At 18.8% G+C, this 16,357-nt stretch overlaps 1 protein-coding gene across 1 annotated transcript in view; it reads right to left on the bottom strand.

The window, feature by feature from the left end:
• The window catches only part of LOC122714422 (hepatocyte nuclear factor 4-gamma), a 105,379-nt gene that overhangs the window by 13,366 nt on the left and 75,656 nt on the right, over window positions 1–16,357 (bottom strand). Inside the window, exons 2-3 of the mRNA XM_043935739.1 lie at window positions 13,292–13,493; window positions 6,533–6,627 (exon numbers count right to left, since the gene is read on the bottom strand). Coding sequence (XP_043791674.1) covers window positions 6,533–6,627; window positions 13,292–13,493 — 297 coding nt within the window. The remainder of the gene's footprint in view (window positions 1–6,532; window positions 6,628–13,291; window positions 13,494–16,357) is intronic.

The following is a 16,357-nucleotide window of genomic DNA, read 5'->3' as shown; positions in this document are numbered from 1 at the left end:
TATATATATATATATATATATATATATATATATATACACGAAGTAATTCAAATAAAAAGTAATTTAAACATTTTTAATATTTTTTTTGTTATATAAATAGTTCTTGTTTTTGAAATATTTTTTTTTTATTGTATATAGTTTTAAAATTAAGGCAAAAAATTTATTTTAGGAAAGTTTTGTAAACACGAAAAGAAAATGCAAAATATAAAATATCAATACTGTTATTTTATTAAATATATAAATATTATACATAATATATAATTATATAAGTATTAAATCTTTTGCAAATATTATTTTGTACATTAAATACATAAATAATACATTTACTTTTAAATAATACATTTGAAATAACAGATGTACAAGCAATATGTATTTTTTTTCTTTTCATATCATTCTTTGCTGTAGAAGCAATTTCTATCATTTTATCTTTTATGTAATTATAAAAAAAATTAATGACATCAGATCAGTCATGATACAGGATCAGTTCTGATCAATTTGTTTTGAAATTTTTAAAATATTATATTATAAACAAAATATATTATCATGCTGAAATCATGTTTTATTTATTCATAAATTTATCATAATTTTCATAAATTTTTATAAATTTTAGTTTTAATTGCAATCCATATGTATTTTTCTATATAATTATTTTTCTATATAAATAATAAAATAATATTAATTTTTAAAATCTAAAAAAAATCTAATCTCTTTTTTCACTTTACAATTATCTCAAATAAATTTGCTATAAAAAACAATCTCTTGAATTATTTAATTTAAAACAAAAATCAATTTGATATCTTTAATGATTTCTGAAAAAACAGTTTGTTATATTTTATTTGAACCTTGTATGTATATTGAATCTTGTATATATTATGCATTTATTTTAATGATAATAATGATATTTGTGAATTCAGAATATGATTATTTAGTAAATAATAAAAATGTCTTAAGTCCATAATATTCTAAGTCTATATGTCCGTTTTGAGTTTTTTACTTGTGCTATATTTTTATCAATTTCATATTCTTTGTTCACTAGTTTTGTATTAATTGCCAGCTGTTCAAGCTACCAGTCCTGTCTATTATATTTTATATTTTTTAATATTACATTCTGTCTATTTAATTTTTTCTTCCGTTAGAGAAAATTCGATCTTAACGAAAAATTAAATTTGGAGATATATCCATTTTGCCTGATTATTTGATTGTTCTATCAGGTAAAATTTTATATTTACTGTTGAAAAATCCTAGAAAGAATGCGATTTATTTATACGTGCATTTTTGTTTCTAGACTGCTATTTGTTAATATGAACACATTCGATTATGTGATAAAGAAAGACAATAAAATCTATATATGCATGATTTTCAACAGCATCATATGAAGATAGGAAATCCTAGCGAAGGATTCTTTCCTCTTATAAATCTCATATGATCGTTTTCAATAATCAACTATCACTACTTTTAACAGTCAATCAAGATACTTTTACAAGGTCACTTTTTATATTTTTATATTTAGTTTTTTTTTGTTCTACTATGTTTGTCATATTCGGTTTAAATCCTTAATTTTAAAGGTACGACTACAATATGGCTATTACTATTGAGCAATAACATGAAGAATATCAAAGACTTTAATATTTTATTATGTTAAATTAAGATTAAATAAAGATGTTAAAAAATTATTTAGTAAAAGATCCTCAAAAATAGCAAATAAGATTAAATTAGCAAATTTTTTATCGCAAATTTAATGATTGTAAACTTAAAAAATGTGACACGAACAAATGATGATAACTTATAAATATATATATATATATATATATATATATATGAATATTGTTGGGATATTTATTTTAAATTTATTAATTAATTGCTTAATAAATATTCTTTTATAATTTTTAATTATTCTTATTTATGCCATCTTATGTATTTCTTATATATTTATTAATTGTCTCTAGTGTTATTTCTATTTTATTTTTTATCTTTATTTTATTTTTTTTTTTAATAAGCTATAAAATATAATTGAAAAATAAAAAGACTTTAAATTGGGATATCAATATAAATTTATTAATATTTTTTAAAATTTTTTTTAAAAATAATTCTCAATTTAAAATCTTTTTTTAAATATAATTATTCAAAGATTATTTCGACTGTAACTGTTTTTAATTCTGTTTCAATTTTTTTAATGCATTTCTAATTTATTTTGATATAATTTAATGAATAATAAAAAATTAATGCATAAACAGAAAATCTGCAATTTCTTAAAATTTAATGCAATATTTATTTGAATTTATTATTCTATAGAAATAACAACTATAGATAGTTAATTAATAATTCAAAGTATATATATATATATACTTACTACAAAATAAATATATATATATTCTACACTGCGAATCTATAAGATATCTTATGATTTTCAATATTTCTCTAAACTAATATAATCTAATATTTATTATAATTTTAATTTTTATTTCAGCGATCAATCAATTTGAAAAATTTTAAATATGAATAAATATTTAATTGATAGAAATAGAATACACATAACAAATTTTAATGAACTTGAAATATATCGTCTAAATTAATTATCAGAAATACTTAATATGTTTACATTTTTTTTTAATTTTTTAGTTTATTTTTAAAAATAATTTACATTATATTTTAATAAAATTTAAATAAAATTATATATTAATTTCAAATTAATTTCAAATTAATTTCAAATTTTACAAAATTCTGAAATTTTATTTTTATTTGTTTATATCATAAGTGGAAAAATTAGAATCGTTATAAAGAAATATACTAGAATAGAATTATATTTTCAATGTAATTATTGATTTTAAAAATAAATGACATAACGAAGAATAAAAATAAATTATATATATTTAGACAAAAAGCATTATGTTATATTATTATATTAAATTTAAAATATAAATCTTCAATATTCAAAAAGACAAATATTCATAATTAATATTTCTTAACATTTTTGCTATGTGGTAATATATATGTTTATAACGATATTTTCCAAATATTTATAATATACAATTTTCAAAATTCAGATAATTCGTAGTTAATATATTATGTATGATATATTATGTATATTAATAAAATTATATATACTCGAAAGTAATTTTTGCATATAAAATTAATATTACATTTTCTATTGAGATTTTTATTACAACTATAATATCGAACAGTTTAAATGGCTATTATGTCGTAATTTATTAAAAATTTAACATAATTTAATATTGATATATATTAAATTGTGGTTTATAATTATGTTGTGGTTTATAAATATAAATTCAAAAATATTGTTATTAAATTATTATTTTATTGTAATATACTGTATTTAATTGTTATATTAGGATGCCCCATAATTTTAATTTCTTTCTTTTTTTTGATACGAAATGAATACACATAATATTTATTGTTTAAGGTGGATTTATTATGTTATATATGAATCGTTTTGCTCTATTACTTTCTTTCATCTTTCAAAAATGGAAGTCTCATTATTTCCATTATTCCCAAAATTGTTGGAGTTTATTTGCAAAATATTTCTCGAAGTGGAATATTCGCTTACGGATTAAAACTGTTTATCATGGAGAGAATTTTTTAATAACAAGAAATAATAGATAGAGCAAAATCTGGGGAATACAGAAGATGCGGTAGAATGTCCCAATCAAATTGTAACAGCTTTTCTCTTACAGTCAACATGCAGTTTTGTATTATGATTTCATCGGTTTACCAATTTTAGCTGTTTTTCTGTTATGATGTCTTTCAAATTTATCAAGCTGATTATAATATTTTGCAAAATTGATGATTTCATCTTGAAAAAGGAATTCATAGTAGATCTTTTTAATCCCAAATGGACAAAAGAATTTTCTTTGAATGAAATTTAGGCTTCGCGACATTTGAAAGTCTATTATCTTTAAATCAAATGCGTTTTCGATGCACATTTTGATACAAAAAGTAGTCTCGTTTCCAGTGACATCTTTAAAAAAGAATCTCTTTTATGTCATTGAAGAAGGAAATCGCACGTAGAGACGCAGTTCATAAGGTCGGTCATATCAATATCTGTAGAACCTAAACTTTACATCGATTGACATATTTCATCTTAATCAAGTGATTATGTACTATTTTCTTGGGAATGTAGTGGCATCCATTATGTCGTGCATATTATATCGCGAATTTTCAATTAGTATGGCCTTGATAAGGTCCGTATCTATCACTACTGGGCGATCGTAATAGTCGTAGTACCACTCTTGTAAACAGTACAAATCTTCTCTGCAATATCATTTGCATAATCACTTTTTTTTTTTAAAACAATGAAGCATAACATGCCGCAAATATTTCTTTTGGCTATCCATATTGAACAGTGTAGAAAAAAGTTTTAAAAGAAACTGTGTCACTAACGAAATGTACGTTGAAAGAGACGATTGAAACCTGCTATAAATGGTTTATAGATAAGCCTATATGTTTATAAAAATAGTCAGTCATTTTTAGCATGATGCGAAAGAAACTTATGGGACACCCTAATATTTAGAATTTTATCAATTAAAGTTTGAGATATTGATATATATTTAATATATTGATATATTGATATATTTTAATTTCAATAGTTTTCATTAATATAGTAATAAAATTGTTACATTGTTACAAAATCAATAATAGATATATCAAATAATAATGATTCAATTGGATTTTTTAACAAAAAGATTAAAAATTTTTCTCAAATAAAAAGATAATCATTACAAATCATATTAAAATTGATAAATGTTTTTGTTTATTCTATCATATTAATTATTTAGTATATGTAAGTTTACAATAACACAATAGAGTGTATAGTTTATTATAAATTTTAAACATAAAAGTAAAAAAATTTTTTTCTTATTCTTTTACTCTATAATTGACGTTCGAATATTTTCGATAAATATATGTTAATACATTGATATAATATATATTAATATGATGATTCATTTTAACGATTTAAATAATTTTTTTATGCATTCTGTTATATTAAAAAAAAAAAACAAAAAAAAATGAATAAACTATTCGCATGACACTCGTGTGATAAATGCAGCTATTTGATTCTCAAATGTTGATGTTCAGGGATATTTTTCTTGAGAGTTATGAGAGTATCAAATCGAAATCATTTTCTGATTTCGATCTCTTAGATTATTATTATTTTATATAAACTCAGATATAATATAAAAATAAAATCAGATTTGATTTATCATCATAAGATTATTTTTTATCAAGATATATTACTTTGAAATTAATTTATTTTCAATCTATTAACAATAAGAAATATATTTATAGTTTATTTTTTTCTAGAAAGCTAATAGAGTAAAAATCTGCACTTATATGTATATATACTTTTTTCAATATATCTTTTTTGGATTAAAACAAAATAGTATATAATAATTTTATTCATGTTACATATAAATTAAGAATAGAATAATTTCATAAAAAAAATTCTATGATTATAAATCAAATTTCATTTTATAAAAAAAAATGATGTGATTGACAAAAAGATTGGAAAAAAATTATTATTTGTGAAGTATTTTTTTTGAAATATAATAAATATTAATATTTTTTTATTCATTTATCTTTGAAATCTAATGTGATAAGCAATTTTTATTAAAATATTAAAATATTATTAATAAATTATTAAAATATATAAGAAATCTTTCAATTTTCAAACAACAAATAATAATTTGTTTATTGTATTTGTATTCTCATTTTGTTAATCTACTTTTTATATAAAAAAATATAAATATAAAAAAAATATATAAAAAAAAGTGCGGTTGATTTTTTTTATATTATTAAGAATAGAATATTTTATATAAATATATATGTAAAATTTATTAATTTATTGTATTAATCTTGGGAAATATTGAAAATCATAGAATATGCCATCATTTTGTTGCAAATTACATACATATAATTTGAAAAGACATCAATTGAAGATTTATTGAATTTAATTTACTCTTCCTGAAAAATAATTTAAAACAAAGATTTTTAATTTTTAATAACGTAGCATTGATTAAATTAAATACAACTATATTAAAATTAAAAAATTAAAAATATAACTATACTAAAATATACTTATTTCAGTACAATATGTTTAATATTGCATATAAATATTTTTGTATATTATATATGTGTCTCGAATATTAATATGTGAACGGTAGTTATGTTAATTATACATAACTAAAATTACTAACATATTATTATAATTATATATATATTTCATACTCATTGAAATTAATGTGTACTCTATTTTAAAAAATTATTGTATTACAATAAATTACTTTTAAAAATATTTTTTTGATATAAATATTTTTTTTTTAAATATTTTATTTTAATATATTTTATTTTAATATATATTTTTTTTTTTAAATATTATGAAAATCTAAAATTTCATTCATTTATGATTAATTCTAATAATTCAAAATAATTTAAGAAAGAAAGAATATATTTTTTTTATTATTTTTTTTTTAATTGAAAGTAAAAAACAATAAATCAATAAAATTTTTGTGCTCACCTTCCATTTTCATGCCAGCCTTGAAACATTTTCTTAATCTGCAATATCTACATTGATTCCTCTTGTCTTTGTCTATTATACAATTTCTACTAAATCTGTAACAAAAAAATATATTTTTAGTTATAACTGATTAAAAAGATAATAAAAAAAAATAAAAAAATAACTAAATCTGTAACAAAAAAATATATTTTTAGTTATAACTAATTAAAAAAATAATAAAAAAAAAAATAAAAAAATAATCACTATGTACAGATTAATTATTATATCTCTTGGATTAATAATTAATTAACTTTAAAAAAAGAAAAAGTAAACATAAAGCAAAAAAAAAAAAAAGTAAATTATCAATACGTAATTTGAATTTGTCACGCTGGTCTTATTTAACTTGAAGAATTTTATTCTTTTAACATACGAATTTTATTCTTCAAATAAAAAATCTATTAGTAAGTATAAAATTTTACATGCAAATAATTCCTAAAGCAATTAAGATTATTATTTTTCTATACAAATTTATAAAAATACATAAAAAAAAAATCCAAAAATTTTTACGTTAATATTTTAAATTAAACTTCTATCAACTATTGTAAAATTTTTAAAATTATAATTAATTTTAAATAATGAAATTTGTGTTTATAACTTATTAATAATATTTTTAAGATAATAGAAATATATGCATATTACAAAATGCATATAATATAAATATATACATTCAAATAAATAATAATTTCATTTTTATTCAAATATAGTCTCGAAGATTATTATTAGTTTGTATGTATTGATTACTTTTATGATTAGAATATTTTATACAATTATTTTTTTTAATGATTTTTTATATGTACATCAATTTATTTGCTATAATATTGATTTATATTTATAATTTCAAAAGTATGATTTTAAAGAAAATAAGTTTTAATATTTTGAATTATTATAAAAATTAGTAAAAAGATTTACATATTAAAATGTTAAAGAGAAAGTTCACAATTCAAAAAATCATTTACAGAATTTTACTATAATATAGAGAAAAATATTTTCTTTATTTGTTACCTTCAATTCGTTTCTAGAATTATGGTATATAGTAATAAATTTGTATAATAAAACAAAGTTTGCTATTGCAAGTGCGATTGTAAGATGATCAAAATCAAAGTCCACATGAATACATTTACATTATCACTAAAGTTCGAGGTGGCAAATTTGATAAAGTTCTAAGTTCAGAAGGTTCTTATAAAATTAAAGAATTCTAAAAATTCGAAAGTTCTAAAGATCCTAAGAATTCGGATGGTTCTAGTGTTTTGAAAGTTTTTAGCATTCGGACAGTTCTGAGAATTCAAATGATTCTAATATTCTGGAAGTTCTGAGATTTCGGACAGTTTTGTTAAAATGCTGATACTCTCTAAAGCCCTCTCCATGCTCTTGTGAGCTACAGGTTTTCAGTAAGGTACATAGGTATTCAAAACATTGTGGACCAGCCTCCTGATTGAGCGATATCCTCAATCTAAGGAAAATTTCTAGAATAAATTTAAGATGCTATATCATTTATAAAGTCCGCTGTTTTTCTAAGAAACTGTTTCGTACATATTTGCAATAATTCTTTTCAAGTAGAATGATGATGATTACTGTTCAGATTGGTAGATATGGTTAGAAGTGTCTTAGGCCTCAGGATCATTGACGTTCCAACCGAATTGTTTCTAGATATGTAAAGGGAAAAATCGTTCAAATTCTTTTTTCAAAAACGTTATGTTCTTCTCTCAAAACATTATTCTAGCAGCCTATACTATTTGTTTAAAGACATTACCAATAACTTAAAAATTAAAAATTTTGAATTATATTATTATTGTAGCAAATGAGCGATACATATTAAATGAATTTAAAAGTTTTGACAAAAAAGAATTTACGCAATAAATTTATAGTAAATACAATATTTTTTGTCTTAGTACATTTTAGTATTTTTTTTTTAATTAATTAGTATATTTTGCAAAAAATTGTTGATCCTTAAAATCTATAAAATTCATAAAATGTTTAGTCAAATAAAAAATTTTAACAGATTATATAAATGAAAATTTATTTCGATTGAGATAAGAAGGATTAGGAATATAACTTTTTTAAATTTCATTCGAATTTTCTAATTGTTTATTTAATAATAATTGCAATATGAAATCTAACATTATCATAACGGAATCACTATTAACCCTATATTGCATGAATTTTTATGACGAGTTAAAGAAAATATATATGGCTGTTAGTTTACTTAAAAATGAATGTGGTCATGAAATAAATAATAAAATTTTATTAGAAAATGTTATTTATTGCATTTTATAAATGTTCCTGTATGAGAACTTTATATATATGCATATTTTTCTATAAAATATTAACGAATGCATCCTTGTACGTATTTTGGATCAATGTGAGAACATATGAAATTTATGTTAATTGGGAATGGAATAATAGAAGATTAATATTGTTTGAGAGTTCTATTCGCGAGATTTATAAATACTATATTCGGAGAAATTTTATAAAAAAACTCTTTTTGTTCTTATCTCTATTAAGCCTAAATAAAGAAAGATATTATCTGAGAAGACTATCTTTGAGAATTTGCCGATACTTATAATTGTATATTTTGACGTATATTTCATATATTTATGATTATATATTTCAGATTAGCTGAATCGATTCTAATAGTAACATATTCCAGATGCGACTGATTCAAATACAAATAACATTGTTCTGGTTCGAGGAACTATAAGAGAAATGCGCTGATCGGTTTCTGTTTATCGTGAGATCTTTATATACAGATCACTATCCAAGCGAGAAATTTCCTCGAATTTAGTGTTACGAATCGGACACCTGCAGCAATATTATTGATGTGCTCTACTGAGAAAATACCCTCTCAATTGAATTAAAAAGGCAGTTTTCTGAAGGCACGGATGTCACTTATTAAGAAGATTTCATTGTGAATACGTAGTTTCACCATCGAATACGATAATTACATTAGTTTTATTTTAACACCTCATCGTGCTCTAATCGTGGGACATGATTACCTGCTGCGATTTTGAGAGACCTTGCTTTCTGATAGACATGCGCTCCGCACGTATAACTACTTATATAGTCTATTCATTTTTAAGAAGTATACCATTTGTTACGGCATCTGTCAAAAAGCATTCGACAAGCGTCCAATTATTAGTTTATATCCACCAAAACTAATACAATACTATAATATTATTATTGCGGAGGCAAATAAATATTATTCATTGATTCATAACATTTTTTAAATTATTATTAAAGTACAATATCTGTATTTATGTGAAATTAATTTTTATTTAATTTTAAAATTTATTTCTTAATCATTACAAAAAACAATACTAGATAGATAATATAAAAAGCAAGATTTTTGTATTTAAATACAGTCAGTTATAGAAGTTTTCATGACAATATCTTATTTAAGTTTGATTAATAAATTGTACTATCAAAATAATAATTTTATTTATGTATATAATATTCTGTTTTATATATATAAAATATTATGATAAATAATGAATTATATATGGAATAATATTTTTATCAATAGAATATCACTTTGAGATAATACACCAATCTTTAAAATTTTAATATTATTTTCGTTTTTTAAAAATATAACTTCATAATGATATAAAATAAAATCAAATTTTAATGCTTTCTATTGTAAAAGATATTTTCAAAACTACATACGAAAATAAAATACAAAATAAAGAAAATTAGAATTCGAAGATTAATATCATTGAATTTAAACAGATTTTCCATTGAAAAATAAATTACTTTGCATATAATATACATTCTATATATACAGATTTTCAAATTTTAAATATTATCATTATATTTCTCAGATTTTTCAAGATAAATTTCTCTTGTAAGTTAATATATGAAGACTTTTTTTTTGTATACAATATCTTTCGTGTTTTAATCCGTGATCTAATTATATGAAAATTAAATTAAATTAATTTGCAGATAGTTAATACACATCGATTTATTTAATTATTTATCATAAATATTTCATTTTTTATCATGTTGAATTTGTAAATCATGACCAAAGAAATGTAGTCACAAAGATGATTTTAAGTTATTTTTATCATTATTGTTATTATTAATATGAAGATTATTAATATGATGAACATAACAATTCTGACAAATATAAGAGTTATCAAAAAATATTAATATTATAATTATCGTTTCTAATTTAATTTTTGATAATTCGAAATTACAATGTATAAATATATATATATATATATATATATATATATATATATATATATTATATTATAATTTTAAATATACTTTGAAATAAATAAGATAAGGATTTATTAAAAAAATATATATTTCGAATATATTAAGTAATATAATAAAATATTATTGTAATAATACTAATAGGTATATTGTTACGAATTGACAATAAGAGTGTAAAACATTATGATCAATGTAAACCGTAGCGCAGGAAATAATAACATCAGTTGTCATTGATACTTGAAATATTAATTTAACGAAGTCGCTTTCGAACACGACGAACAGAACACTCGTATTCTTCTTTGTTTTTTGAATAAACATGATATCGCTTAGTATAAGTAAATTAGTATCATGTAAATAATTATAAATAAATTAAGGGACTATAAAAAAATCTCTAAATAAAGAAATATTATAGAAAATCAAGTATTTATCAGACGCAACAATATTATTTTATTATTAAAAAAGAAATACAATTTAATCGATAAAAATTAAATTTTAATATTATATCTATTTATTGAATTTCTATTTATTATTAAAGATTTTTATTATTAAAATATTAAAAAATGTTATCAATTAGTAATAAAAATTTATCAGTCATCATTCAAATAAAAGATAGAGCTTCTAATGATAAATTAAAATATTATTAGTTATTATTAATTATTTAATATTTAATTTTTAAATTAAAGAATTATAGAAAAATGATATTTCAAATATGTGACAAATGTGAAATAATTAAGAACTAATTTATTATTTATTAGATAAAAATAGATTCTTAAAAATAATTGTATTTTTTTTTATTCTATTTAATTTCTATTTTTATTCTATTTAACAACATTTAAAAATAATCATAACATCCTTATATTTTTAGTGTATAAAAAATATATCCAGGTAAAATTTTATTTTTAGAAAAAAAAATCATATCGGTATTTATTGTATCTTTAATAATATAATTTTATAATATCAATTTTTAATAATATCAATTTTAATAATATCAATTAATCAATCTTGAATATATTCATAATACTCAATTTTTCTAAATACTGAAAGACAGAAATTTATGAACTTATTAGAACTTATGTGGAAAAAAAAGTAGTAATGTATATTAATTGTTATTACTTTTTATCAATATTAATACTATATTATATTACATAGCTATATTATATAGTTATATTAAAGCTTTAATAATTTTTTTAATAATTAATTTCTTTTTATTAATATTTGAATCAAGTTTTTTTTTCAATTATATATTTAAAGAAAAAATATGAATAATTAGAATTTAAAAACAAATGATCTTTTTTAGAATTTTCTTTTTTGAATTAAATTTGATATTATATGTAGACTAGACATAGATATTTTTTTATATAACTTTTATTATATTTCTTTTGTTGTATTATATTTGTTTTGTTTTTAAATATTAATAATAGGATTAGAATCTTGATATGGTATATAATATGATTTTTTAAAAAAGATTTTTGATGAAATGAAACATTTTAATTCATATGTAATTACGAGATATATTTTCAATAGTTGAATTGAAATATGTTATGTTTTATTGTTATTTAATTTTTGTTATGTTTTATTTATATTATACATACAGAATCCGAAAATGTTGAAAACATCGATAGGATCGGATCAAATTGGAAAACATCTTAGAATAATTTCAGAATTTTCAAGAATTATACAATTATAAAGGATAAAATATAAATAATAATCAAATATATGATATAATCATTATAAAATGAATATCTTTAAAAAAATTTTTTGTTTCAAAAAGTGAAATCTTTTTAAAATAAAAACTAATTTCAATTGTTCTCTTTTGATCCGATATTTTCAAATTCTTGCATATTTGCTTGCATAGTAGTTAATAATTTACATGATCAAAGAATATTTCTATTTTTGAAACCAGGTTTTAGAATGTTTGCATTTAAGAGATTTGAGAACAAACGATGAACTCATTTACATATACATTTACATATACATATATTTATCTTATTATATATATTTGATAAGTATCTATCTTGTTTAATAGTTTAAAAATGTCATAAAGATTTTATATATAAAATGTAAAATATTCATAAATAAAATATATGATTAATAATAAAATATATATGTAACTATTAGATGATATAAGTGGGAATTAATGCATGCCGTTATACTTTATTGATATTGATACTATGATTATAATTATTATATATTAATTATTATATATTTTGTTTATAATTTCATAATAAAATTTAATTATTTTATTTTAATTATTTATTTTAATTTTAACAACTATTGAATAAACACTGCAATTCTAGATTGAATCAATGTCACATGTGAAAAAAATTATAGTTAATTCCTATAATATCAAAATATATTCCATTTTATATTTATTTTTTTGTATTTATACTAATTTTGTACTTTGTCTGCGTTATCATAAAGTATCATTCAATATGATATAAAGAGATATCTAAATTCAGAATTCTTGATAGTCTAATCTAAAAGAAAAATAAAAGAAGTTCTACTAACCTGCAAGTGTATTCGTGTTTCTTTCTAACTGATCGTCGAAAAAAACCCTTACAACCGTCGCAAGAAGCAGCACCATAATGTTTACCAGTTGCGCGATCACCACAGATAGCACAATGTTGTGAAAGTACGCCACCTACTCCCGATCCTGACAAAGTAAGAACTGAGCCTCCAGCTGCGCCTGCACCCATGCTCAGATCAGCATCTAGAAAAAAATGAATTTGTATTTATTAATTATTTTAATATAACATAATGTAGTATTTCTTTATTTATTTATATTTATGTATATTTACTCAATATGTAGAAAATGAAATTATAATATGTTTGAATATTTTTGTGATTGTTTGTATACATCCATTATTTAAAATGCAATAATTTTGTAATAAAATACATAAATAAATACATAAAAATAAAAAGTATATATATTGTGATCTAAATCAAAAATAGGCAAGAAAGTTGAAATTAATAAATATTAAATTTCATTCATGTAATAAAGAAAAATTTTGAAAAATTAAATTAAATAAATTTTTAATAATAATTTATATATTTCCATTAGAGTTTGTTAATCTTTATTTTTTATAATGACGGTAAAATATTAAGTATATTTATGTTTTAGTATATTTCCTTTTTTATTAATAGCAATAAATTTAAAAGAAAATATTTCATATTTCAAAATTTTAAAAATTAATTTCTTTAATTTAAGAAAAAAAAGAAATTTAATTAAAATTAAAATTTATTAATTTTATTGATATTTTTTTTATAAATATCATATATAGTATGTAGTAGTATAATTTATAGTATAAATATAATTTTATAAAAAAATTTAATATTATAATATTATTACATTACACTTTATTATATAATATATATATATATATATATATATATATATAATATATAATATTTACTTTCGTTATTTTCAAAATTTATGAAAAAATTGTGCGATGCGATAAAATAATAAAAGAAATTATATATAGTTAAAATAAAATATTTATCTGTAATGCATATGCACCTGTTTATCTATACATCAATCATATCGTATTTGACATTTCTTCATTTCCCTATTTTCTTTCTTACTATTTCATATCTCCTTACATACATTTATCATGGTCAACTGCACTATCAGCTTTTATATTCTATTGTGGCAATAAAGATATAAATAAGATAAAAATAAAAAGGAAATCAGTTAAAATAGTAGTTAAAATAAAAAAAAGAAATCAATAATATTTATAAATGATGATCAGTTATTTGATTAATTTTTATAATAATTATTATACTTAATAATTTAATAAATTTTAAATTAATGATTATTGTTAGATATAATTTACATCACAAATTTAAAATTCGATAAATATAAAAATTTTTGAATATTAAAATTATAAATATATTTACTATAATATTATAAATATTAACTATATTTACAAAATTATGAAAACTTAAAATTGATTTTTTTTTATTTTAAATATAATTGATTTATTAAATTGATATATTTTATAAATAATTATGTTTTTTATCAATATATATAATGAAAATGATTATATAAAAAAAATATTATTCAAGAAAATATTTATATAAATTATATATTTAGATCAAATCATAATTTAGATCAAATTATATATAGCTATAAATAGTATGCTACTTTCACTATAAATTGTAAACATAGTAATAGCTTCCCTATATTCATTTTATTTTGTTTATGATATAGTTCAAAGCAAGAAATTGGAATAACAAGAAATTAACTTTCACTTGATATAAATTTATGATATTCATATTATGAAGAATTTAAATCAAATATTTAATATATCTATGTTAAAATAATTCAAAATAACTAAAAGAATTTTTTTTTAATTTATAATCATAAGTGAAATAATTACTTTTTAAATTTAGTTCATATTATAGAAAACTAATTATAAATTATGAACAATAAATGATCTACTTTCAAGTAAACTCACATAATGATAAAGCTCTTATCATAACTCCAGATTGCCAGCTTGCTCATTTGTTTCTGCAAATATCTTTCTAGGAAGTACTAAAAATATTATTTTACCAATTATTTTACCAATTATTCTATCAAATAATTATTTTTTTTTTAATTATTTAGGATTTTATTTTTAATGAAATATATAAATAAATGAAATATATAAATGAAATAGGAAATGATTCATAGGAAAATGAAGAACGATTAAGTTATTATTTTGATTTTGACATTATTTAAAAAGCAGGCTTCCTACTTACTTCCTTTTTACTATTTTTATAAATATTATTTTCATAAAAAAATTTTGATATTTGCAATTATTAAATATATGAATTTATTTTTCTTTTTAATTTTATTTTAATATTGTTTTTAAAGTAATATTATATTATATTTATAAAGTTATTTTTCAATATATGAAAAGTATTAAATATTTTCACGTCTTAAAAAATATGATGATATCGTGTTTTCTTTTTAAATAATACTTTTTTAATTTGTGAGTCTAAAATTGTAGGTATGACTAAATTAATATTCTTATTAATATCATAATTAATATTAATAAATTATTTATACAATATTATAATTTTTTTAAACTATGTGTATTTAATTTTTATATATATTTATTCGTATATACATTTCAAAGAAATCACTTATTTTCACTTCTTTTATATTTATATTATATATTTATATTATATTTTTATTTTATATTTTTTTTTTATTTATATATTTATGTTATAATATGTTTTTATATGATATTTTTACATGATATATATTATAATATGAATAGAATGAATATCTATAAAAATTATTGATTTGAAATAATCTTTAAATAAGATTTATAATCCTTTCTTGAAATCCTTTCAATGAATAATTTGATATATTTAATCTAATCTCTTCAAATCTACATAATATATATATATTAAAATATAAAAAGTTTTGTATTTAAATATTAAAATAAAATTTTAAAATAAAATAATTTTATTTGTTTAATTTAAAATATAAATATCAATAATTTCCATAATTTATTGATTATTAAGAACTAAATTCTGATATAATAAAATTTTAAATATTCCAACCAGAAAATTTGAAACCAATTG

The sequence above is a fragment of the Apis laboriosa genome, unplaced genomic scaffold (assembly GCF_014066325.1).
Source record: "Apis laboriosa isolate Shangri-la unplaced genomic scaffold, ASM1406632v1 scaffold30_cov140, whole genome shotgun sequence".
Lineage (NCBI taxonomy): Eukaryota > Metazoa > Arthropoda > Insecta > Hymenoptera > Apidae > Apis > Apis laboriosa.
Note: the sequence above shows the minus strand (reverse complement) of the source record. Positions and strands in the feature narration are given on the sequence as shown.